This window comes from Bufo bufo, chromosome 6, assembly GCF_905171765.1.
Source record: "Bufo bufo chromosome 6, aBufBuf1.1, whole genome shotgun sequence".
In the NCBI taxonomy this organism is placed as follows: domain Eukaryota; kingdom Metazoa; phylum Chordata; class Amphibia; order Anura; family Bufonidae; genus Bufo; species Bufo bufo.
Window position 1 is genome coordinate 385,229,508 of NC_053394.1, and position 27,608 is coordinate 385,257,115.

Below are 27,608 nucleotides of genomic sequence, written 5' to 3' on the forward strand. Positions count from 1 at the left end.
ACAGATTCCAAATGCAAATAGCACACTTGAAATTAACTCTGGACCTTTTATCTGCTCATTGTAATTGGGATAATGAGGGAATAACATACACCTGGCCATGGAACCGCTGAGAAGCCAGTTGTCCCATTACTGTTGGTCCCTTAACAAGTGGGAGGCACATATGCAAACTGTTGTAATTCCTACACCGTTCACCTGATTTGGATGTAAATACCCTCAAATTAAAGCTGACAGTCTGCAGTTAAAGCACATCTTGTTTGTTTCATTTCAAATCCCTTGTGGTGGTGTATAGAGCCAAAAAATTTAGAATTGTGTCGATGTCCCAATATTTATGGACCTGACTGTAACTGTGATATATTGTGCTCACAGAAGCAAAAAAGATAATATGCTTTTAAGATTCATTAAATGATGTGAGGTGAGCTCAATGACACAGCAGAAACAACAGAAAGCATAGAGTTAAACTGTTGTTGCTGGGCAGGAGTCTAGACCAATCACAGCCAGCCTCAAACACAGCCTATGTGGGAAATACCCCTAGCAGGAGCTGCTAGAATCATTACACCAGAGGAGAGAAGCTGAACAAACATTCACTCCACTAAGAGCTGTGTTTTATGGAAGCAGAGAGGCCAAAATAGGTATTTAAAACAGTTATATAATGTACTACTGTTAATATAGTGATTAGTATACTGAACTAGTTATATATGTGTTTACTTACAGTTCCACCAATTACAAACCACAAAGTTCACAATTGCAAACTACAAAGTTCACAATTGCAACCATTCAAATTCCATATTGCAATCCAAATTGCATACAACCATACCAGATCATACTCAACCAATCTGCAAATAGATTCTGCTAACTGCATATTGCGACCAAATTCAGCAAGTAGAACTTTTAGTTAGACTTCAGATATACCTCTCAGAGAGATCATAAAGTGATTAAATAACTTAAAGTGAGAGTACAGATACTCAAGAGAGAAATATATCCACCATTTTATGTTGAATGACAAGATTGAACAGTTGAACCACCATCTTATGCATACCGCCATTTTATGAATCTTTATGCAACATGTGTTTTGTACATGGACTATCTGCTGCGGAGGCGGCAGTGTTATATATGAAGAAAAGTTGAAGTTAATAAAGAAGTTATTTCAAGCATTTGGTGTGCTCTTTAAACCTACTGTTTCCATAGAACGGCGCTAGAGTAATAGACAGTGTTGTTAGACTAAAAGTCAGAGATATCAAAATTCTTCTAATGCCACAGCGCAAAAGGCACTTCATAGTGCTGCACCTGCCACAGGAGGTCACTAACGGGCTAAGCATATAGATGGCTTCTCTTATATGTGGGTTTTTTGATGTTTAACAAGAGATGATTTATGGTTAAAAAATTTCCCACATTCTGAACGTGAAAATGGCTTTTCCCCTATGCGAGTTCTCTGTTGTTTAAATAGAGATGATGTATTGGTAAAACATTTCTCACATTCTGAACAGGAAAATGGCTTCTCCCCTGTGTGATTTCTCTGATCTATAACAAGTTCTGATTTCATTTTAAAACATTTCCCACATTCTGAACATGAAAATGGCTTCTCCCCTGTGTGAGTTCTCTGATGTTTAAATAGAGATGATGTATTGGTAAAACATTTCTCACATTCTGAACATGAAAATGGCTTCTCCCCTGTGTGATTTCTCTGATGAATAACAAGTTCTGATTTCATCTTAAAACATTTCCCACATTCTGAACATGAAAATGGCTTCTCTCCTGTGTGATTTCTCTGATGTTCAACAAGATGTGATTTCTGCTTAAAACATTTCCCACATTCTGAACATGAAAATGGCTTCTCCCCTGTGTGATTTCTCTGATGTACAATAAAAGCCCATTTCTGCTTAAAACATTTCCCACATTCTGAACATGAAAATGGCTTCTCCCCTGTGTGAACTCTCTGATGTACAATAAAAGCCCATTTCTGCTTAAAACGTTTTCCACATTCTGAACATGAAAATGGCTTCTCCCCTGTGTGAACTCTCTGATGTATAACAAGAGCTGATTTCTGCTTAAAACATTTCCCACAGTCTGAACATGAAAATGGCTTCTCCCCTGTGTGATTTCTCTGATGTATAACAAGTTCTGATTTCATCTTAAAAAATTTCCCACATTCTGAACATGAAAATGTCTTCACTCCTGTGTGACTTCTCTGATGTACAATAAAAGCCCATTTCTGCTTAAAACATTTTCCACATTCTGAACATGAAAATGGCTTCTCCCCTGTGTGATTTCTCTGATGTATAACAAGAGCTGATTTCGTCTTAAAACATTTCCCACATTCTGAACATGAAAATGGCTTCTCCCCTGTGTGAACTCTCTGATGTATAACAAGAGCTGATTTCTGCTTAAAACATTTCTCACATTCTGAACATGAAAATGGCTTCTCCCCTGTGTGATTTCTTTGATGTATAACAAGATGTGATTGTTGGTGAAAACATTTCCCACATTCTGAACATGAAAATGGCTTCTCCCCTGTGTGAATTCGCTCATGTCTAACAATACCCGATTTAAATCTAAAACATTTTCCACATTCTAAACATGAAAATGGTTTCTCTTTTACGTGAGCTGTTTGATGTTTAGCACGTTTTCTGTGACTTTTATTCTGTGTTACAGTCTGTGATGAATCAGAAGATCGGACCTGTTTAAAAGAATCAAATGATGCATTGTTGCTTTGATTGGATGAGGGTATATCTTGCATATTGGCATGATCTTCAAATGTATATCGTGTGATGCCACAATCATCTACTTCAAAATCTGAAGATACCAGATGTTTGTCTAAGTTCCTGGTACAGTCATCTGCCAAGAATAAAACACATTTTATTATTGATGAATAACATAAAAATTTCATTGAAGTTTTATACCTTTTCCAATGAAAAAAAAACCCAGGCATGGCGCAAAATTAAAATATCAATTGACTAAAACAGTGGTGGCCAAACAGACCACAATTAGTGTTGAGCGAACTTCTGTCTAAAGTTCGGCTTCCGGTTAGCGGAGAATCCCGATATGGATTCCGAATTCCGTTGTGGTCCGTGGTAGCGGAATCAATAATGGCCAATTATTGATTCCGCTACCACGGACCACAACGGAATTCGGAATCCATATCGGGATTCTCCGCTAACCGGAAGCCGAACTTTAGACGCCGAACTTAAAACAGAAGTTCGCTCAACACTAACCACAATCTAATAGTAGACCGAGGGGCATAACTAAAAAACGCTGGCTCCAACCTTGAGTAACTTCCCTGCAACCTCCACCCAATCAGTCATTTAAAAGATATATAAATAATACATTTCCTAGTGTTGGACAAGAGGCGACGAATCCCCTCTTAGTGCCCCACACAATAGTTATCTCCCCTCAGTGTCCCTTTCTGTAATGCAAGGCACCAACAAAACAGACCAGTGAAGATGAAGTCAAGGGGTTTATTAACAAAATAAACAAAGCTTAGGCAAAACTTCACTGGAGCTAATATCAGGCAAACAAAACAAAAGGGAAGCCAGGAGTAGTCCCGATCCGTGCATAAGTCCTTGTGTAACTTGCCAAGTGAACGGATGCGACACGGAAAATCCCGGGTCCTGGGTCCCACTGGAACGGACGAAGTCCAAGCAAGCTTCAGTCAGCAGCAAGCAGTACTGACCTGCACCTGGATGAGGGAAGATAACAGTAGGCACTGACCGACCTGGGAGGCCACCTTTTATGTGCCTGCTAACAAATCCCAGGGCGCCAAGTGTCCTCTCCCCATAGGTCATGATCCTGCCCCACACCTACGTACAAGGCTTTAGTCGGCCATTAGTCAATTAGACCAAGGATATTATATAGCTGCCCAACTGAGATGGTGTGTGAGGAATCAAAAGAATAAATGCATTCGGCTTATTTTTGGGAAGTACTGTAGACCTTGGGAGGATCTTTTTCATATCCTTGAAGCTGGCATTATGGAGAAGAGAAGAACACTGAACCCATTCGGTAGAATGCTTGGGTACATTTGGCAACAAGTTAGATTGATGGTTGGAGTCTCCCAAGCAGTCCAGTATACCCCATTATGGGGGAATGTACGCCTTCCACAAGTTATGCAATTGGGCGATGTGGAATATTGGGAAAAATATGGGATAAATTTAATTTCACAGGTTTTTCATAGGGGACAGATTAAGCCCCTTAATGAAATCCTACCAGACATTACATTAGGATTTATGGATAAATTTCGATACGAACAACTACGACACGCCATACACTACATGGAGAACAAGAATTATTTGAATATTGTACGGAACACTTTTTTGGATTTTTGTCAGGATATGACTTTTAACACATCTATATCGCACATCTATGCAAAGTTTAAACTTGAATACACAAAAAAAATCACATTTAGAGGTGAGGTTAAATGGGAAAAGGACTTGCAAAATGGGGAACCCATCCCGTGGAATATCGTTTACAGAAATATTAAAAGATCGACGGTCTCTCCCGCCCATGCATGGATCCTTTTGAAAATCATACACCGTCTCTATTACACTCCGGCATTATTACACACCATTTACAATGACAGAGAACAGAATTGTTATAAATGCAGTAAAGACAGAGGAGATTACAAACACCTGCTGGGGGAATGCCCAGGGATAAAAGATTACTGGATTAAAATATTTCGGAAACTACGGGACAGCTCCCCTATGAAGTATGCAGCATGTATTGAATACGCTATTCTGGGCACTCTCCCAGAGACAGATAAAAATAAAATTGATTAGATACTTTGGTTTCGGGGCATTGCACTGGCCAAAATAATAATAGTTAAATATTGGGGCACCACGAAATATCCCAGGGAACGGATGAACAGGGTTAAGCAATATGAACATATCCTTGCCCAAACTGTGGGGAAAAAGGTAGCCTGGTTGCGGACATGGGGCAATTGGGAATGATATCATCAGGTGTAACGAAAAGGCAACGACAGTAGCTCCGCGGAAAAAAAAGGGGGTTGGAGGGTGGGATGGGGGGGTTAAAAATAAGAGGGAAATTCAATATTAGATGAGATGATGCACTAATGTTTTGTAATATTGAAATGGAAGATTGTACATCTTTATACTTTTGAAAATAAAAAGATATAATAAAAAAATAAATAAAAAAAAACCAATGCCGGCCCCCTAATCTGCTTTGAACTTGCGGCCAGGTGCTATTCCCGTCGCTGGTCGGCGAATCGCATAAGAAGCGTGTACACGCGACCGCGCATCCCCTTGCGAACCCCGCTTTCGAACGTAAATGCGGATGCACGACAGGCTCTGCGAGAGTGCGCGAGCGCATCGACATGGACACCGGAATGGAATCCGCAACAGGCACCGGAGACAAGCTCGGCCGCAGCATACTGCTACTAGCCCGGCCAAGCTGTCCCTGAAAGCCATGCGGTCTTCCCCTCCGGCGCACATGTGAACGCATCCCCGCGTCGGTTCGCAAAGGGGTCAGAGCTGGTGTATCAATGGAGACACGCGTAACCTGTCCCACAGCTCCACGAGGACCCTTTTTGGTCACACCGGAGTGCGAGACAGGTGAGGATCTTATATAACCCCCCCTCGAGGAGGCGGCTCAGAAGACTCCAAGCGAGCTTTCCCCGGATTATCCTGGTGGAAGGCTGCCACCAACTCATCCGCATGCACCTGACGAGCAGGTACCCAACATCTCTCCTCTGGACCAAAACCCTTCCAGTCTACCAAGTATTGGAGAGACCTCTGGACAAAACGAGAGTCCAAAATCCTGTTCACCTCGAACTCTGACACCCCTTGGACCTCCTCGAATCGACGGTGGAAGAGCAACCTTGTACGTAACTTCGTTGATCTTCTGCGTCACCGGGTATGGACCAATGAACTGAGGACCCATCTTGGAAGATGGCTGACGCAGCAGAATGTTTTAGGTGGAGACCCACACCTGATCTCCCACCTTAAACTTTTCGCCACCGCAGTGCGGAGATTCCGCTGAACCGACGACCAAATGGGATGTCTATCCTCGAACCATTGATCCACCACCGGTGAATCAATGGAGGGCCCGGCCAGAGAAGAGAGCCTTGCTCCAGGGTCTGGTTAGTCCGTTCCGTCTTACTGTTGGTCTCTGGGTGAAAACCGGAAGAGAAAGACAAATTTATACCCAACCGGGAGCAGAAAGAACACCAGAACCGAGAGATGAATTGAACACCTCTATCTGAAACAATATCATCCGGCGCTCCGTGTAATCGAAAGACATGATTCAAAAACAGATCTGCCAATTCTCTGGCCAAGGGCAATCCGGGAAGTGGGATAAAATGGGCCATTTTACTAAAACGGTCCACCACTACCCAGATTACTGTACTTCCAGAGGACCTTGGCAAATCTGTGATGAAGTCCATGGAGATGTGAGTCCATGGAGCCTGAGGAATGGGCAATGGGAGCAAAGTACCAGAAGGGGCGGATCGAGACGGCTTATATCGAGCACACACACTACATGCCTGGATGTAGGCCTTAACATCCACGGACATACTGGGCCACCAAACGTGAAGTTTAACAAGTGCAAGTGTTTTCTTAACACCCAGATGCCCTGCAGACTTGGAGTCGTGAAGCTGTTGGATAACCTTTAACGAAGGTTAACTGGTACAAACCATCGCCCCCGGGATTGTTAGGCAGACTCTCTGCCTGTGAAGGCTCGAGAACAGAGGACAAGTCCTCTTTTAACTCTGCGGTCCCTAGAGCGGCCAGAAAACATTTAGTGGGAAGAATCGTTAATTTCTAACGATAATTTGTTTTCCCTTAGTCCCAACAGCAGCACAGACTGTGGACTGGTAGGACCGGCGGAATTTTTAATGAGCCCAAAGAATAACCAATAGAAGAACTCCAGCTCCCTTAAAGGGAGGGGTTCACCCCCCAGCCCAGCGTGTTTATACCAAGAAAAGGTACTTAGGGCGGGAAAATTTGTGTGCTGCTGTTGGGACTAAGGGAAAACAAATTATCGTTAGAAATTAACGATTCCCTTACGTCCCACCAGCAGCACAGATGGGGAGATAGCAAGAAGTAAGAACTGTCTGCCCAAAAGCCGAAAACTCTGCTACCTTAGCATCTATTCTATAATGAGAGATGAAGGTTGATTCAGAGCTCCAGGAAGCCGCCTTACAGATCAACTCTAGGGGGAGAAGACTTCTCTCCGCGACAGAGGTAGCTACGGCCCTAGTAGAATGGGCCCTCACAAACTCCGGAGGATCTAAGGATTGGGAGGTGAAAGCTTCCCTAATGGCTTCCTTGATCCAGCGACTAATAGTGGTTTTAGACGCCTTGCGGCCTTTAGACTTACCGGCAAACAGGATGAAGAGGTTCTCATCTATCCTGAATTCTCTGGATCTATCCACATAGATCTGGAGGCATCTCGATATGTCCAGTGGATGTCGGACTGGAACATCAGAGGAGGAGGCGGAGAATAATACAGGTAGAGAAATTACCTGATTGATATTTTGAAAAGTTGGAACCTTAGGTCTAAAATAAGGTAGAAATTTTAAAAGGACTCTGTCCTGTAAGAAAATGATGTATGGGTGTAAAGCGGAGAAAGCTTGTAGCTCCGAAATTCTTTTGGCTGAGGTAATAGCCAGAAGAAAGACCACCTTGAGTGTTAGAAATTTAAAGCTTGCCTCCTCCAAAGGTTCAAAGGGGGGAGATGCTAACCCCTTGAGAACTACTGATAAGTCCCATTGGGGAACGGGTTTCAGTATCGTAGGCTTCAATCTTTCTGCTCCCTTAAGGAAGCGTTTGATGAGCGGGTCCCGAGAATATGGCCTGTTGAGACAGGCCGAGATGGCAAAAACTTGGACCTTCAGGGTAGAAGGGGAGAGACCTCTTTCCAACCCATCCTGGAGGAATTGTAAGATCGCAGAGAGGGGCGGATCTGCAGACGCCACCTGGTTGGAACTACACCATGAGGTGAAGATCCTCATGATCCGGGAGTAGGCCTTTTTGGTAGACTCTGCTCTAGAATGCGACAAAGTTCTCAGGACCGACTCAGAGAGCCCATCCACTCTGGAAAGGGACTGATCAACCTCCAGGCTGTCAGGTTGAATCTGTGCAGATCTGGGCAGAGATGCGTGTCCCACGACACCAGGGTCTGCTCCGGGGGGAGTTTCCAATATTGTCCCCGACTCATCTGAATGAGCTGGGTAAACCAGGATCTCCTGGGCCAAAATGGTATGATGGCTATTACCGAGGCCTGATCCTGACGGATTTTCATCAATACCCTCGGAATCATGGAAAAGGGAGGGAAGATGTAAGCCAGCCTGAACCTCCACGGTATTGTCAGAGCATCTATCACCAGGGGGTTGTCCTCCCTGTATAGGGAACAGAACCTCTGTACCTTGGCATTGAACCTGGTTGCCATAAGATCCACTTCTGGCATACCCCATTTGAGGACTAGCTGCTTGAAGATCTCCGGGTGCAGTGACCACTCCTTGGTCGGTAAGCCGCGACTTAGGCGATCCGCAATGAAGTTGAGGGAGCCTCGAATATGAGTGGCAGATAGATGGGATAGGTTCAGCTCTGCCCACCATAGAATTACCCCAATTTCTGAAAGAAGGGGTAAGGATCTTGTGCCTCCCTGCTTGTTTATGTAAAGCACGGCAGTCATGTTGTCTGACTGAACTTTTACAGCTTTGCCCAGAATCTGAGGGGCGAAGTGAAGGAGGGCTAGCCGGATAGCACGCATCTCGCGGAGATTTGAGGAAAGATGCCGCTCCTGAGGAGACCAAGATCCCCGAACTAGGGATCCGTCTAAATGGGCGCCCCAGCCTACAAGGGACGTGTCCGTAGTCAATATGAGCCAAACTGGTTGGGTCATAGACTTCCCTGCTGGTAGATGGAACCACCATCTGAGGGAATTCCGGGTTTGGTTGGATAGGGAGCACAGGGAATCTAGCCCCGCCGTTCCATTTGTTTAAGACCTCCGACTGAAGAGGTCGGAGGTGCCATAAAGCCCAAGGGACTGCATCCGCAGCCGGTGACATGAGCCCCAACATCTTCATGAGGGTCCGTATGGAGACTCGTCGTGGTACGTAAAGGAACCTTGCCAGGTCCTGAATCCACGCTCCTCTTTCTGGCGTCAACTGGAGGGACATCTCCAGAGAGTCGACTACGAATCCTAGATAATGGATAGAAGTTGAAGGGCTCACGTTCGACTTCTGCCAGTTGATAATCCAGCCTAAGCGGAGCAGAAAGGAAATTGCGACACGAAGATGATGGGAAAGTAAAGGGACTGAAGAGGCTAGAAGGAGCCAATCGTCCAGGTAAGGGACAATGGTCAGTCCCTGGAGTCTCAGAGCTGCTACCACCGATACTACCACCTTGGTGAAGATAGGGGGCAGATGAGATTCCGAAGGGGAGGGCGGCAAATTGATAGTGCCTGCGCACTCCTGAAATCTGGACCGCGATCCTAAGAAATTTCTGTGAGGAGGGATGGATCGGGATGTGGAGGTAAGCATCCTTGAGGTCCAGAGTAGCCATCACGTCCCCAGGACTGAGGAGGTGGCTGACTGACCTTATGGTTTCCATACGGAACCTGGTTCGCCTTACGAAACGATTGAGGAATCTCAAATCTATGTTCATCCGGAGATCTCCTGTCTTTTTGGGTACCAGGAATACTGGAGAATAAATCCCTAGACCCCTCTCCCCTGCCGGTACCTCCTCCAGGGCTCCCTTGGAAATGTAGTCCTGGATATAGGACTCTAGGATCCTTTGTCTGGCCAGCAAAAAACTGCGCGTAGCGATGAATTTTTCTGGGGGGAGAGAAACGAGGTCTATGGAATAGCCCGTAGCTACTATGCTTTGGACCCAGGGATCTGAGACTTCCTGGGCCCATACGTGTTTGAAAAAGGAAAGACGCCCCCCTACAGGGAGGTGAGGGAGGGGTACGGGAAAGTCTAGAGGCGTAACAACAGGGGTAGCAGGGTTTATCCAAGAGCCTCTGAGAGGCCATCTAGAGAACTTTCTAGACGGCCCCCCCAGTCTCTACGTCCAACCTGCTGTCCTGGTCGGCCCCCGCAAGCTTGTCTACCCCTGCCCCGAAAGGGCTGTTGGGGGAGACTTTTTCCCTTTTTATCCGAGAGACCCTCCATAATGGAGTCTAATTCTGAACCGAATAAGCGGTTTGGTTCGAAAGGAAGCCCACAGAGGTTATATTTGGAAGCATTGTCGGCATTCCAGGGCTTTAGCCACAGAGTTCTCCTAGCAGCAGACACCAGAGCCATTGTTTTGGCTGCCAATTTCAGCTGTAGCTGGGACGTGTCGCACAGGAAATCCATGGCCAGATTGACGGATTTGAAAGCGGCCAGGATGTCGTCTCGGGAGACACTCTGGTCGACATCCGTTTGTATTTGGTTCAGCCTGGCTTTAAGGAAAGAAGAGACCTCTGTGGCCGCAATGGAGGTTGAGGCCGAAGCTGCGGCCGCCGAGTAACCCCTTCTTAGGGTGCACTCTGCCCTCCTATCTAGAGGGTCCTGCAGACTAGACCCATCGTCTGCAGGAACCAGAGTGCGCCTGGACAGTCCGGCAGGCGGGATCGGAAGACTCCCCTATGTCGACATCATGGTCCCCCGACCTGATGAACTTTAGTAGCTTCTGTGTCTTTTCGGGTGGAAAGAAACATGAAGTTGATTCCTCCTCATCCGAGGAAGATGACCCCACAGAAAGGGGCATAGGTCTGTCAGTGGGGGCGACAACTTCCATTGGAGTCTGAGAGGGAACCGGTAACCTCTCATTTAGAAGGCGTACGACACCCTTGATGGAGTCGTCTACGTACGTCTTAGCCCACTGGTACATATCCTGCATAGACGGTTCTGTAGCGGTGCCAGAACCGCAGCTGTCGCACATGGAATAGGGGCAACTCTCGTCAAGAGGAGTGTTGCAATCATAACAGGCCAGGTGTTTCCTCTTGGCCGCAGACTTCCGTTGCTGGTCTGACTCTCTAGGAGAAGCCATAGCTGAAACGAAAGAAGAAAATTAAAACATCCCTGAATGAAAAAACGAAGGGAGTAAAAGACATTGATTAGCGGCACGAACCAGAGGAGAAAAGTCAAGCACTTTGAAAAATAGAGGCTAAATGGAATTCAGATATTAGACAACTCTCACTGAACACAGGAGACTCTGGAGCTAGCTTGTTAAAGCAGCGCAGCCAGAGACAGACTGAAGCTGTCAGGGAGCTTAAGAAGGGGACAGATCCACCCAGGGGAGGGGCCCAGCCACTAGCACTCCCCCAGGAGTCAGAGTAACAGCTGTACGTCTTTAAACATTAGTGTGGTAAAGGAATACATCTTAACTGCCTTTACAACGCCCATCCCTCCTGAAAAACAACCCCCCCGGCTGGAAGATTAGTTTGCTTTAAGCAGAAAGAAAAAACGACATCAGCTGAAAGACCGGAAGTGACGCCGCAGCAGGCAGCGCGTCACTTCCGGTCATGGCGGCGCCCATGCCACGCCGAAGTCTGAGCAAGCCGAGGCATCCAGGAGGGGAAAACTCAGTAACACATCGCCCCCAAAAATCGCTAAGTTCAGCAGCTGAATGGGGGAATGAAAGAATAAGCGCAGGTTAGAAAGAGTGCTAGATGTAATGGACAAAAAAAGGACACCAATCTGGAATAATGGTCTCCAAACTCCCAGAGAGGGAGAGCTTCGCCAGTCCACCTGTCCAAAGGACAGAAAAAAACACGCTGGGCTGGGGGGTGAACCCTTCCCTTTAAGGGAGCTGGAGTTCTTCTATTGGTTATTCTTTGGGCTCATTAAAAATTCCGCCGGTCCTACCAGTCCACGGGGGGCAGTTAACCCCATCTGTGCTGCTGGTGGGACGTAAGGGAATAGTCTCTGGCTCAGAGCTCAGGATGGAAGCAGCCTCAGGGAAGCAGCGGGACAGAGCCTTCACATTTTTAGAACCTGGCTTATATGTGAGGCGAAAATTGAAGCGCGTGAAAAACAATGCCCACCGAGCTTGTCATGAGTTGAGTCTCTTGGCAGTCTCTAGGTACTCAAAATTTTTGTGGTCAGTGTAAACCGTAATGGGATGTTCCGCACCCTCTAGTCAATGTCTCCACTCTTGAAAATACAATTTTACTCCCAGAAGCTCTCTATTGCCGATGTCATATATACACTCGGCTGGAGAGAGCTTCCGAGAGAAGACGGCACAGGAATGTAACCTCTCAGGGACCCCAGAATACTGTGAAAGAACTGCCCCAACACCAATCTCGGAGGCGTCGACCTCTAGGACAAAAGGTCGGGAAGTGTCTGGATGAGTAAGGATTGGCGCAGTGCAAAAGGCCTGCTTTAGCGTTTCAAAGGCTCTGTCTGCCTCTCGTCCACTTTGAAGGATTAGCTCCCTTCTTAGTGAGGTTAGTGAGAGGTACCACTATCGCAGAGAAATTCTTAATAAACTTGCGGTAGAAGTTGGCAAAGCCTAAGAAACGCTGCAGTCCCTTCAGATCCTTAGGCCGAGGCCAATCCAATACAGCAGAAAGTTTGGATGGATCCATAGCCAGTCCCCTTTCTGAGATACTGTACCCCAGAAAAGGCAATTCCGTTACCTCAAATAGACACTTCTCTAGTTTGGCAAAGAGGCGGTTATCCCTCAGTTTCTGGAAAACCTGACACACGTGTCTCCGATGAGACACCAGATCCGACAAGTAGATTAGTATGTCGTCTAAATAGACAACAACAAATCTACCTAAGAAATCCCTGAGGACATCATTGATGAACTCCTGGAAGACCGCGGGAGCATTACAGAGACCAAAAGGCATAACGAGATACTCGTAATGCCCGTCCCTGGTGTTGAATGCAGTCTTCCATTCATCATCTTCTCTGACAGATACCAAATTATATGCACCCCTCAAATCGAGTTTGGTGAAGATCTGGGCCCCTGCCACTTGAGAAAACAAATCGTCAATCAGAGGCAGAGGGTACCGATTCTTCACCGCGATCCAATCGAGGGCGCGAAAGCCTCCATCCTTCTTCTCCACGAAGAAGAGCCCGGCTCCAGCGGGGGAAGTGGATAGACGAACGAAACCCTTCTCAAGATTCTTTTTAATTTAATCACACTCGGCCTGAATCTCATGGATTGCATTTCCAGGACAAAAAGGCTTAAGGTCTCCCTATGATCAGTCCTCACTGTTACCTGCATCCCGGGCGTCATCCACACTGCACAACCATCCTGGAGAAGAGATCCATCAATAGCGGTCACTGACAGGGTGGTCTTTGGCTGGATAAGCGGGATGCCAAGTCGATGAACCAAGACTGAGTCTATAAAATTCGCTGCTGCCCCAGAATCAATCAGGGCAGAAAACACATGGACTTTGTCTTGCCAATGTAGTGAAATAGGTATCATCACTCGACTTGGAGGAGGGATAATAGCACCTAGGAGGTTCTCCTCTATGCCCCCTAGGTTTATTCGTTTCCCGCCGACAGGAGGGGACAGGTCTTAACGAGATGTCCTGCTTGTCCACAAAACAGGCACAGACCTTTCTGTTGGTGACGAGCTAGTTCCGCTTGTGTAAGATGGGAGGACCCAACCTCCATTGGCTCTTCTGCTGGCTTGGTGGCCCCTGGATGTGGCCGTGAAGGTGTAAAGCGAGTCGACCGTTCTACCCGCCTCTCACGGATCCGTCTGTCAGCATCGATTACCTGGGAGATGGCCATCTCCGATAAGACGGGAGTGGGTAAGGCTAGAAGAAGATCCCGGACTGCATCAGAAAGTCCCAGCCGGAAATGATGGCGGAGGGCTGCGTCGCCACAGATGGTGAAAGCTGCCATTGCCTGAATTCCGCGGCGTATTCTTCGGCAGGGCAGCGACCTTGCTGAATATGCTCGAGATGGTTCTCAGCAGTATGGGTACGATCCAGGTCGTCGTAGATAACGGCCATGGCCTCAAAGAAAGCTTCGACTGACGAATAAGCGGTGTGGTCCTGGGGCATATTAAACGCCCAACGTTGGGGATCTCCACGCAGCAAGGACATTATGATCCCAATCCTCTGTCTGGTATTGCCGAAAGCTATCTCGGCCGCAACTGGAAATATAAAAGACAGGAGTCCCTGAAGTTTAGGAATTCCTGTCTATCTCCTGTGGAGGAGTCAGGCAGAGGAATCTTCGGCTCCACTTGGTTTCTTGCGATCGCGACGGGTAACATGGAGGTTCCTTGGAGCAGCTGCTGAACCTCCCCCATCACATTAGGCAGTTGCTCCTGGATTTGAGCTGCAGCGACTGTCGGCACATTCGGGCGTCGTTGGGTTAACAAATTAGCTGCTCCTGTTAACTCCGTGCATAAGTCCTTGTGTAACTTGCCAAGTTAACGGATGCGACACGGAAAATCCCGGGTCCTGGGTTCCACTGGAACGGACGAAGTCCAAGCAAACTTAAGTTAGCAGTAAGCAGAACTGACCTGCACCTGGATGAGGGAAGATAACAGTGGGCAGATAACAGACCGACCTGGGAGGCCACCTTTTATGTGCCTGCTAACAAATCCCAGGGTGCCAAGTGTCCACTCCCCATAGGTCATGATCCTGCCCTACACCTGTGTACAAGGCTTTGGTCGGTCATTAGTCAATTAGACCAATGCCGGCCCCCTAATCTGCTTTGAACTTGCGGCCAGGTGCTATTCCCTTCGCTGGTCGGCAAATCGCATAAGAAGCGTGTACACGCGACCGGGTATCCCCTTGCGAACCCGCTTTCGAGCGTAAATGCGGATGCACGACAGGCTCTGCGAGAGTGCGCGAGCGCTTCGACAGGGACACCCGGAATGGAATCTGCAACAGACACCGGAGACAAGCTCGGCCGCAGCGTACTGCCACTAGCCCTGCCAAACTGTCCCTGAAAGCCATGCGGTCTTCCCCTCCGTCGCACATGCGAACGCATCCCCGCATCGGTTCGCAAAGGGGTCGGAGCTAGTGTATCAATGGAGATATGGGTAACCTGTCCAGCAGCTCCACGAGGACCCTTTTTGGTCACACCGGAGTGCGAGACAGGTGAGGATCTTACACTTTCACAGTGGAATTCCCCCTTAGTGCCCTCTTCACAGTACTGATGCTCCCTAAATGCCTTCACTCAGTAGAATGTCCTCTTGATGTCTCCAAACAGTAGTTATGCACGCTAAGTGCCCCCACACAGTAGTTATGCCCCCTTTGTGCACCCCCTGCAGTAGTGCTGTCCCGTAGTGTCCCCTTTACATCAGTGAAGCTCCTGTACTGTGAAAAAAGTTAAAAAAGTAATACCGAGCCCATCATGCTCTTCCCAGCAGCAGACAAATATCTGGTGTTCAGTGGTGAGACTTTTTTGTATGACCTCTTAAGGCTACATTCACACGTGAAAAAAGACCATAAAAAATGGACACACTCAGTTTTTCATGGTCATTTTTCAACCATTTTTGCATACCTCTCTTGGTCGTCTGGACGTTTTGCATTAATTTTTAATGGACATTATTTGAGGATTATTTCGATTATTTTTATTTGCTTTTTATTTAATTACCAATCCCTGCAGTATACATAATGTCCCCCAGTAATAATGTTCCCCAGGGTGGCCCCCATCAGTAATAATTAATCATCCACTTGCACGCGCAGAGACAGTCGCTCTTCATTTGGTGCTAAAGGACCTACACTCTCAGTGGGATGATGTTACCATGCGCTCCTAAGAAATAATGCTGGAAGAGCATGGTGATGTCATCACGTTGGTAGCACAGGTCCTTCAGCACCAAGAGAGATTGCCTTGTGTGTGCAAGTGGACAATGCAATTTATTTTTATTTTAACCCCTAAAAGGCAATTTTCCACTAGTCTATCCATTTTAAACGGCCATTACATGGATGCACTCCTTTCTAATGGCCATTAAAAATAGTCCCATTGATTTAAATTGGGTCCATCGGGCAGTGAAAATGGCCACAAATAGAACATGTCCTATTTTTCACAAACACTATTCACTCGCCTTAAAATAAAATGGCCATGTGAATAGCGCCATTGAGTTCAATTCATTCTAAAAACAGCTGTGTGCCATTTTTCACTGTTGTGTGAATGTAGCCTTATCCTGCAGCCTTTCCCGATTATGGAAACTACATATAGCGCCAAAGAATAATCCTGTGACCCGAACATCATATATGCAGCTAGGACACTGTGCACACCGAGGTCTCTCCAAATCTCAGTCCTGTCACCATAACATCTTCCTTTTTTCATGCATTTATATTAAATGGGTTGTCTGAGACAATGGGGGCAATTCGCTAGGATATGCCACTATTGTCTGGTAGGTGCGGGTCCCACACGCTGACAGAGAGCGCGCTGGAAACGCTGGCCGGCTCTGTCACACCATAAGAAAAGCCAGACACAGTGTAAGTTCTATAGCTGTGTTCTTGGGAATGTGGTGGTTGGGATGTGTGGGGAGGGGGTGGATGAGGGCACCGGCAGCAGGACCGCAACTGCACATTCCAGGGGAAGGTTGTGGACACAATGCAGGCTACACTCACTTTATTTTCGAAAGGTGGGGAGAGTGATTCCTACAGACAAATGTCATTCACTCCACTTTCCCTCCATACTAGATTGAAATGATCTTGGAATTACAGTATCTGGGACCAAAAAGCAGACATACATTATATTTCTACTAATAAATATATACAGTAATGTAAAGCTTATGTGTGGTCCCCGATAATTCCAAGATCACTCCAATAAGTTATGGAAGGGGCCTGGAGTAAATGACTTTGCCTGTGGCACCCTTTATCTACAAGCTTACCCTCAAATAAAGATGCCCCAGAAAGCCTTTAGATGAAACACCCCATCTAAGATCCCAAATGACAGCCAACAGATCCTAGCCATTAAACCTTTAAAAACTATATGACGGAACTGTACATCATAAGCGTTAAGGGGTTATATGTGAACACATTTGTCCGGTAAAACATAACATTAAATAAGAAGAATCCATTAAGACCGTCTCCACTGGTGATTTCGCGCCGAAGCAGAACTTCTCTTTTTCCACTCTCCATACATCTGACCGACAAGGCTGCTGGGAGTTGAATCCGCCTCCCATTTGATATTAATAGCAAAGAATGGCCACAGGGAGAGAAAGGCGCTCATAGGGTGAGTATGTCAAATCAACAGTGTCCTCCAGAGAAAGGTAGGTTTAATTAAACTCACCTGTTTAGGTTACACCAATATTGGGCGCAACCACAATGAAGGCCAACTGGGAAAGGTCGCTGGTTGGTGCTGCCGATTGAGTCCAGAATCTCCTTAGGCGGGTGCCAGACCGCCAGACGAGTAAGCAATTGTATTGAAGCTCCACTAGGCCAAGAAAGTCAAGTGGGCTTATGGACATGAGGCGCAGGATCACAACCAGGTGTTGAATATCAAGTTATTTATTAGAGGACAACGCGTTTCGGGGTTCAGTGTACCCCTTTTTTAAGTCTGTGGGGCTGCAGAGGATACCACGATCACGGCCGTACGCTGATGGACTATATGTATCATATACATACTGTATATCACCTATAATGCTGTGTAGGGATTTGCTCTGGTAGGCAGATTAGCGGACGCAGTACAGAGGCAAAAACAAAGTCTTTAACCTAAACAGTTCAGTGTTTATTCACACAAACAAAATGACAGTTCGCCGTCTTGGTGTTCATTCACACCATGGCAAGTCCACAGAACAAAAAACATTCACCTTGTCAGCGGTTTTGTCAGCAGCAGTCCACATCAGGATTCAGGGGCCTGCTTCCCCGCAATGCGGCTCTCAGCCCTTTAGCACGGCACACATCCTTAGATCTCAAAACACAGAGACACCACAGCTTCCCTGTCAATGGAGTTTGCAAGCTTCTCTAAAGAGAACAAAATTCTCACTACCCCTGGAGAACGTATCTGGAAGCGAGATCTTAGGCTCGGAACAAACTTCATGAACGCAAGCAGAACCGGTCACCTGAAACTGAGACACAGTTTTACGGAGATCTGCTACCTCCAGTGAAAGACCTTGCATGCGGTCAATCAAGGCTGAAACCGGATCCATGCTTAAGACGATAATGGTGGTTTATAATGTCACGGATGATGTTGCAGATAGCTGGAAGTTATGGATAAACATCCGACTGGCTTGATCCCAAACTAAGGAGCATAAAGGTGACCCCTATAAAACCCTAAGAGCTCACCCTGACTGCTAAGCACATACAAGGGTCTCAGAGGTAGAGGATTGCATGCCCTCGTACCTAGACTGTGTGACACCTGAAAACCCTATAATAGTGAGGGGACACGACCACCGGCTCCCTGCACTTAATACGGAGGGAGTCAGGGTCACCTAGAATCAAGTACCAAGAGACTGGCACACTAAACATATGGAGAAAGATCGCTAGATTCAAAACAGCAGAATTTATTATAGATGCAAATAAAATTGAACAGATAAAATCTTGCTATAATAGTAAATATGTTCAGTGTGGTATAATAAACATTCAATAATTCTCTAAAACATCAATAAATTTGCATAATATATCATCGATGATTATAACATAAAATATAAATACACCTTTATGATTCATGGAGTGCCTAATACCAAAAGTCATTTGTATCCATTCGCTGAAAAATTCCTAGGTAGTAGTTGTCATATCTTTTAAGCCACTCACTGATATGACTAAAAAGGGGGTAGATTTTTCCTCCTGGTCGGTAAATGCGCTTAAGGCCTTTTCTACAGGGAGTGCAGAATTATTAGGCAAATGAGTATTTTGACCACATCATCCTCTTTATGCATGTTGTCTTACTCCAAGCTGTATAGGCTCGAAAACCTACTACCAATTAAGCATATTAGGTGATGTGCATCTCTGTAATGAGAAGGGGTGTGGTCTAATGACATCAACACCCTATTAGGGTGTGCATAATTATTAGGCAACTTCCTTTCCTTTGGCAAAATGGGTCAAAAGAAGGACTTGACAGGCTCAGAAAAGTCAAAAATAGTGAGATATCTTGCAGAGGGATGCAGCACTCTTAAAATTGCAAAGCTTCTGAAGCGTGATCATCGAACAATCAAGCGTTTCATTCAAAATAGTCAACAGGGTCGCAAGAAGCGTGTGGAAAAACCAAGGCGCAAAATAACTGCCCATGAACTGAGAAAAGTCAAGCGTGCAGCTGCCAAGATGCCACTTGCCACCAGTTTGGCCATATTTCAGAGCTGCAACATGACTGGAGTGCCCAAAAGCACAAGGTGTGCAATACTCAGAGACATGGCCAAGGTAAGAAAGGCTGAAAGATGACCACCGCTGAACAAGACACACAAGCTGAAACGTCAAGACTGGGCCAAGAAATATCTCAAGACTGATTTTTCTAAGGTTTTATGGACTGATGAAATGAGAGTGAGTCTTGATGGGCCAGATGTATGGGCCCGTGGCTGGATTGGTAAAGGGCAGAGAGCTCCAGTCCGACTCAGACGCCAGCAAGGTGGAGGTGGAGTACTGGTTTGGGCTGGTATCATCAAAGATGACCTTGTGGGGCCTTTTCGGGTTGAGGATGGAGTCAAGCTCAACTCCCAGTCCTACTGCCAGTTTCTGGAAGACACCTTCTTCAAGCAGTGGTACAGGAAGAAGTCTGCATCCTTTAAGAAAAACATGATTTTCATGCAGGACAATGCTCCATCACACGCGTCCAAGTACTCCACAGCGTGGCTGGCAAGAAAGGGTATAAAAGAAGAAAATCTAATGACATGGCCTCGTGGTTCACCTGATCTGAACCCCATTGAGAACCTGTGGTCCATCATTAAATGTGAGATTTACAAGGAGGGAAAACAGTACACCTCTCTGAACAGTGTCTGGGAGGCTGTGGTTGCTGCTGCATGCAATGTTGATGGTGAACAGATCAAAACACTGACAGAATCCATGGATGGCAGGCTTTTGAGTGTCCTTGCAAAGAAAGGTGGTTATATTGGTCACTGATTTGTTTTTGTTTTGTTTTTGAATGTCAGAAATGTATATTTGTGAATGTTGAGATGTTATATTGGTTTCACTGGTAAAAATAAATAATTGAAATGGGTATATATTTGTTTTTTGTTAAGTTGCCTAATAATTATGCACAGTAATAGTCACCTGCACACACAGATATCCCCCTAAAATAGCTAAAACTAAAAACAAACTAAAAACTACTTCCAAAAATATTCAGCTTTGATATTAATGAGTTTTTTGGGTTCATTGAGAACATGGTTGTTGTTCAATAATAAAATTAATCCTCAAAAATACAACTTGCCTAATAATTCTGCACTCCCTGTAGTATCAAAGCTTCCGCTCCCATTTTGGTACAACCTGATGTCTCTCTATCTTTTATTGTTTAGGTGGATGCTTCTGAGGTGGGAGTGGGTGCGGTCTCAGGGTCCCTCTCCTGCCAAATGGCAACCATGTGCCTTTTTCTGAAGGAAACTCTCCTCTGCAGAGAGAAATTACGATGTGGGAGATAGGGAGTTGTTGGCCATCAAATTAGCTTTTGAGGAATGGCGCCATTGGCTAGAGGGAGCCAGACACCCTATTACCGTGTTTAACGACCATAAGAATCTGGCCTACTTGGAATCAGCCAAGCGTCTGAACCCGAGACAGGCCAGACGGTCACGTTCCGCCCTGGGGTTAAAAATGTGAAGGCGGATGCCCTGTCACGTTGTTTTCCAGGAGAGGGGAACTTTGAAGACCCGGGTCCCATTTTGGCTGAAGGGGTGGTCGGTAGGTTTAGCATAGGACCCGCCTGACCTGAGACCACCTTGGCGCTTGGTAGGCAGGCTCAGATGTGTTTTAATCAAAATATATTGGCTCAGTGTCTCAGATATTATCATATCAGAGTGAGGACTTTGTCCATATATAATGCTTGCATCTACTTTACTAAGTGCATTATTATCTTATTTCTGTGATTTTCTTCAATAATATGGCCAGTGACATCCGCAGATTTGTATATCATACCGTGCAGGATGTTTTTATCTTAGTTTTTCTGTGATTTTTTTTTATCTCCTGTTGAACCACAAAACGGGGGAACATAGACTTGGCCCCCGGCTGTTGCGGCTCACCCTCAACTACTTGTCACGGCTGAGGATGGGGAAACCCTCAGCCGTGCGATGCCAGGAGATGTAAGTGGCTGCTCGGCCAGGACCACAGAATTAGGGAGCAGGTCACCTCCTAACGCATCCCTAATCTGACCCTGACTCCTAGCTGCATGAGCCAACCTTGAAGGTAGGAGGGCTCATGCTCAGGAACCTCGGATTCCTACTCACCCTCCGCCGATCCCTGAACTAGGAGCTGGGTAGACCACCTGTTCCTCCTGGATGCGGAGAAACAGGAGTCTAAACTGGCCGAGCTGCAAGGGGATATAAACATAAACAGACTATGGATATGGCAGGAGAGTGAAAGACTTCCACCCCTACCTGCCACAGACACACTGACTGGATCCCTGGACACAAGTGCTGAAGTCCACACACAGACATAAAAGGACACAGCACACATAAACACACAGGAAGCCAGAACCATAGCTGCAATAATAACAGACACCACATAAACATAACATCACATAACAACATTTATGACCACAAGGGTGGCCCTCACTGGCAGATGGTATAAGGGACCAGGAGGGTGCCTCCAGCTTACAAACAAGGCTGGAGTACCCCCTCAGACATCAGGTCTCAACTGAGGCTATATAGCCCAAAGTGGCCACACCCACACAGACACACCCAGTGTTCACACACACAGAAGGGAATTAACCCTTCTCACACCAGGGAAGGGAGTACAGCCACATACAGGGGAAGTGTACCGCAGGCAACGACATGTGTGGCAACCGTGTCCTGGGAGTCAGCCAGAAGGCCGAGACACTGCCACCACATGTACTCAATACCAAACGTTGCCACGGGCAGCCACAGTGAAGGGAAACTATCACAGTGCACACACCCAAACTTCGTGCACACCAAACATATAAAAAGGCACACCTACAAAGACAGATTGCCAGGTGTAACCGCATGCAGATTGCAGCAAGCTGCCAAGCACAAACATGTTGCCAGCGGCCACCACATGTGAGGCAACAATCCAGCCGCCCTCACCATGTGATTGACAAAAACCAAACCGCAGGCAACTGCATGCGGATCAGGAGTCACGACCATAACCATGGTCGTGACACTACTACCACATTTTCCCAGGCTCGAGATACAGTCGGGTCCAGGTGCTGTACCAAAATTATCTCTGGAGATGTTGAGGTCTGCCAACTCCGGACCTGGCGGCAAGTCCTCCACGTCTCCCACCATGACACTTAGCAGGGTTGTCTCCTCCCTTCCACCAAATAGGCAGTTACCCCTACCACTGGCCCTTCGGTCTCAGGTTCCCAGGGTTCTGGGGTCCATCCGGAGCCGGGCCACACTGCTAGGGTTATCCCTGTCTCATGTGTATTGGTGACTCTCGCCTCAGGCCACAGTGACGGGAAACCGGGGAAGTCTCTCCCAATTATTAGTTCATACTGTAATTTTGTGGCGACAGCCACCTCATGAGTCCACCTCCCGGCCACCATTGATAGAGAGACCAGGGTGGTGGGATAGTCCTTTAAGTCTCCATGAATGCACACAAGGCCAACCTTTCGGCCAGTATACTCGGCGGGCCGCACCAGGGCAGCTCTTACCAGGGACACCAGGCTCCCTGAATCCAGCAGTGCCACCGCCAATGTCCCCCCACTTCCACCTGGCACAGATGGCTATTGTCTATAGTCTCGGAGGTTCCTGTGGCACATAGCTTCCTGGCATACAATGGTGGTAGCCATAGTTGGTATCCATGGGTTCACCCCGATGGGGACAGTCGGCCCTTATGTGTCCAGGCTCGTGACATCGCCAGCAGACCACTGGGGCTGGATTTGCAGGGGGTAAGTCCCGGGTGGGTTTGGCTGTCACCAGTCGCTGGGTCTGGGGTGGAGATTTCCGGGGTTTGACTGGCCCCCTCCCAAAAGAACCCCCTTGCAGATTTCTGGTGGCCTCGTAGCGCTCCACCAGGTCGACCATCTCTAAAGCATTACCAGGAGACACCTGGCCGATCCAGTGCTGGAGAGGATAAGGCAAAGCCCTCCAGAATACATCCGCCAACAGACGGTCCAGCATAGCAGTGGGAGTCAGTATGTCAGGCTGCAGCCATTTTTGCAACCGGTGTAGCAGGTCATAATATTGGCGAGTTCAGCCGGGTTAAATTCCCACTGATGCACCCGCCGGGCCCGGACCGATACATGCACCCCCAGTCTTGCCAGGATCTCACCTTTTACGGTCGGGTAGTCGGCCGCTTGATCATCGGGGAGATCGAAAAACACTTGCTAAGGTCTAGACGCCAGGAACAGAGCGACGACCTCAGCCCACTGGTCTCGGGGTAACTTCTCCCTCACGGCCACCTTTTCAAACACCGCCAGATAGGTCTCAACGTCATCCGAAGGGGTCACCTTGGGGATCGCCACATGGACAGCTTTCCGGGCATCATGGACGTTCTGGGATGCTCCTGACGCTTACAACGCCATCACATGTTGTAATAGCAGCTGGTTAGTTTCCTGCTGCTGCTTGTTAGCCTCCCGATGCTGCAAGTTAGCCTCCACGAGGGCTTTCACGACTGCCTCCATTTTGTCAGGGGACACGGGTCATAACCTTTCTGGCTTAATATAGGACATACACTCGTGCCCGGGAAAAACAATTTTTTTTCGGCCTTCAGGCCAGCCTTACTGCGTTTGCCCACATCCTCCACCAATTGTGGGGATTTGCTCTGGTAGGCAGATTAGCGGACACAGTATAGAGGCAAAAACAAAGTCTTTAACTTAAACAGTTCAGTGTTTATTCCTACATAAACAATATGACAGTTCGCCGTCTTGGTGTTCATTCACACTATGGCAAGTCCACAGAACAAAAAACATTCACCTTGTCAGCGGTTTTGTCAGCAGCAGTCCACAACAGGCTTTAGGGGCCTGCTTCCCAGCAATGCGGCTCTCAGCCCTTTAGCACGGCACACATCCTTAGATCTCCAAACACAGAGACTCCACAGCTTATCTGTCAGATGGAGGATAATCCACACCACCTGACAGTGCTGCCTGTGATTTTATATCCCAAACCAAGACCTGGCCTAGAGTGTGGGGAGAAGCCACCCACCCAGCACTTTGGCCACTCCCAGTAAGAGCCGTCCCGGATCGACTTTGCAGCCATACTAAACAGCAAACAGTGACAATCAGCACTAGCTGCCGCTGATACTTGAAACTACCGGCTCTTACCTCACCGAGGCCAAGAACCTCGGTGTCACATACCTTCCGTCAATGACGGACCCTTGCGCCTTCCTACATTCTATTTAATTAGAATTTCTTAATCAAACCATTTTTATAGATTTTTTAACAGAGTTTTAACAATCCCACTAACATAAACCCCCCTTCCCCTCCCCCCCTCCCTTCCACCCCCCCCCCCCCCCCCCTCCCATATCCCTGAGTCACAGGCTTGCGGTCACAAGAAAGTCAGTAGAAGATGTACCAAAAGAGTTCTCTTATATCTCTCCATTGTCCACATCTCATCATGGGTACCATTATATATCCTTTGCTTGAATCCTCAACGGTTCTCCGGTTTCACAGCAGTGTACAGTCACACCAGTGATCAAGCAGTCCTAAGCACAAACCGCTGTACTTCCTATACACTATTTCCATATACAGCACTAAACACGTGGAACTAAACCATAATATTATAATGATCTACCCACAAGGATCATATTTTCTCAAATTTCTTATTATTCCCTCGTTTTAGAAACACATAACTCTTTAGCTTTACTAGAACATGTATCTTATCTACTAATTCTTGAATGAATGGAGGATTAGAGGCTATCCAATGAAATGCTATTAATTTCCTTGCCTGATAAAGGATACACATAATAGCTATTCTGATCTCAAGAGTGACAGATAATGTTCTAGCATGTCCTAGCATACATATTATAGGTGACATTTCAATAGGTATAGCAAACACAGTATTTATTAAGTCAATGACATCAGTCCAATATCGCCGCAACCTCGGGCAGTTCCACATTAGGTGAATTAGATCGGCATTATGTGCTCCACATCTCGGGCAATCATCATCTGTCCTGTACCCCATTTTGTGCAACAAAACCGGAGTTCTATATACTCTATGCAGTAAGAGCAGTTGGGAGACTCTATGAGCTTCACGCACTGCCACCACAGGGAAGTCTTCCAAGACTTCTTCCCATCGTTCCACCGTTAAGTCAGCAATATCTTGCTGCCATTTTGCATGTAGGGGCAGTGGGCGGTTTTTATGTAGTGCCTCCATAAAACTGAAATAATGCGATGAAATCACACCTTTTGTATCCCCGTGAGAGGTCGTAAGGTCAATAATCAAATGTTTGTCAGCAGGTACTATTTTCCCCTTACGGTCCTGCATCTGAATGGCGTGTCGTACTTGAAGGTACACATAAAATAAGGACTTAGGCAGTCCTAACTCTTGCTGTAGCTTATTAAATTCCTTAAGGGAATTATTCTCAAACAGCTGACATAACCGGTTAAGACCGTAGGTGCCCCAAATTGTCACACTGGTTACTGTGTTCAATTCTTTATACAGATAATTAGGCCAGATTGGGATGAATTGTGTATATCCTTGAATCCCCACTATCTCCTTAGCTTTCCACCATACTGCATGTATAGTACGCAATATCCCATATTGCCCTCCTTTGTTATAGAAAGTGCCATCCTCTAATGCTGCCATTATACACTTATTATTAACAAGATGTTGCACAATCCGCCCAGCTGTGTTCCTCTTATCCTCCTCTCCCTAACCTCTAAGGTGTTGCATTTGGGCTGCCAAATAATACATCCACGGGTCTGGAACGTTCAGCCCCCCTTGAGTTTTAGATCTGCACAGAGTGGTAAGCTTTATGCGAGGTGTTGCCTTTTTCCAGACGAGGTCTCTAAATATTGCATTGATAGTATAAAATATTCTCAGAGGGATCCAGGACGGGGCATCAGAATCATTTTTAACAAGTTGGTGCGACCAATAAGTGATAAAGGGAGTTTGATCCACACCTGAACTTTCCACCTAAACTGGTCCAGGAGCGGTAATAAATTGAGGCGGACAAAATCCTGAGAGTTCATTGATACTTGAATACCCAGGTATTTGAAGGAGGATACGACCAGCAGATCCGCCGTATAACGTTGCTCTACCTGTGTTTCCCCCCCCCAGAGGCATTAACACAGACTTTGTCCAGTTAATGGTCAGGCCAGACAGTTTTCAAAAGTCACTAATAATTGTCATAGCTGCTGCCGATAAAAGGGAAGACCAATCATCTAGAAACAGCAAAAGATCATCCGTATAGAGGGCGACCTTTTCCATTAGCGATCCACAAGTAATACCTTTCACTCCCACTGCTTTCCTAAGGGCTTCTGCTAAGGGTTCCACCGCAATCGCAAACAATAGTGGCGATAGGGGGCACCCCTGTCTAGTTCCCCTATGTAACTCAAATAATTCTGAAAGACCCCCGTTCACCTGAATTCTAGCTGAAGGGCATGCGTACAATAATCGAATCCACGTAATGAATTCTGGCCCGAACCCCATTGCCCTAAGTACCAAAATTAGGTATCGCCTTTCCACGCTATCGCATGGTTTGGCCGCGTCTAAGGACGCGCCCGCCGCATTCAACGCATGGACCTGTCCCACCTGAATATTTAAGTAAAACCTAATATTCACTGCTGTGGACATGTTAGGTATAAATCCGGCTTGATCAGAATGGATCAAGGACGTGATCACTGAGTTCGAAAGATTAGCCAACACCTTCGCTAATAATTTGACATCACCTGCAATAAGGAGATGGGGCAATAGGATTCTGCTTCCAGAGCATCTATTCCCGGTTTCGGAATAACCACTATGATAGCTTCGTTCATAGTAGTCGGGAGTTTGGCACTCACCTGAGCTTCCTTATACACCTCCAATAGCTGGGGTAATAGCACTGAAGCATAAGTTTCATAAATTTCAACCGGAAGGCCATCCCCCCAGGTGCTTTATTATTGGACATGTCTCCTAATGCGATTTCTAATTCCTTGAGGGATTTTTGATCCTGAGTAAGGACAGGAAGGTTAAGTGGTGTAAGAAAGTCCTTGATCTGAGTCTCAGATGCAGCAATTTTTGAAGTATATAGGTTGGAATAGAAAGAGTGCATATTTAATTCGAATTTTAGCTGAATCAGTGAATATAACGCTGAATAAACTGACATAAAATTGTAACATTCAGTGAAGGAGTAGAATCTGTGAGTCTTCTCTGCTTTACTTAATGGTCACTACTCACCTGGGCAGTTATCTGTAGGAATGTCCTCTGTACTCTGCTCATCACCCCTCACATATGTCTCTGTAACATATATAATGTTCAGATCTTCACCCGGATTCACAAGCTGTAAAACAAATATTGTAGAAGTCATCAGACGGTTGGAGAAGTCGTGTGTAAGGTTTTATATGACCTGAAAGGCGACCAAAAATGACCGGACAGCAGGAGTTATCTGACCCAAATATCTGCAGGTCTCCTGTATAAATCCAATCTGATTGCTTCATTATTCCAACCAGTTTCCAATGCAGGGAGAGTAGCCCTTATATTCCATCCCTAACATTACATTGTGTGTAT

General features: G+C 46.5%; 2 protein-coding genes across 2 annotated transcripts in view; one reads left to right on the forward strand and one right to left on the reverse strand.

Annotated features, from left to right (window-relative positions):
* Positions 1-27,608, forward strand: part of LOC121003524 (zinc finger protein 585A-like) — a 295,023-nt gene that overhangs the window by 147,412 nt on the left and 120,003 nt on the right. The gene's annotated exons all lie outside the window — the stretch shown is intronic.
* Positions 1,331-27,424, reverse strand: LOC121004232 (zinc finger protein OZF-like). The gene is made up of 2 exons (XM_040436395.1): positions 27,279-27,424; positions 1,331-2,832 (listed from the first exon to the last, which is right to left on the reverse strand). Exons 1-2 carry the CDS (start codon positions 27,406-27,408, stop codon positions 1,331-1,333), a joined length of 1,632 nt encoding a protein of 543 aa, XP_040292329.1. The 5' UTR covers positions 27,409-27,424.

What these genes read in the sequence shown, in the direction of transcription:
- LOC121004232 (XM_040436395.1), bottom strand. Translation starts at nt 27,408, where the DNA reads ATGACTTCTACAATATTTGTTTTACAGCTTGTGAATCCGGGTGAAGAT. An exon ending in TCCTACAGATAACTGCCCAG is followed by an intron (nt 2,833 to 27,278) that starts GTGAGTAGTGAC and finishes TATTCTTGGCAG; the next exon opens with ATGACTGTACCAGGAACTTA.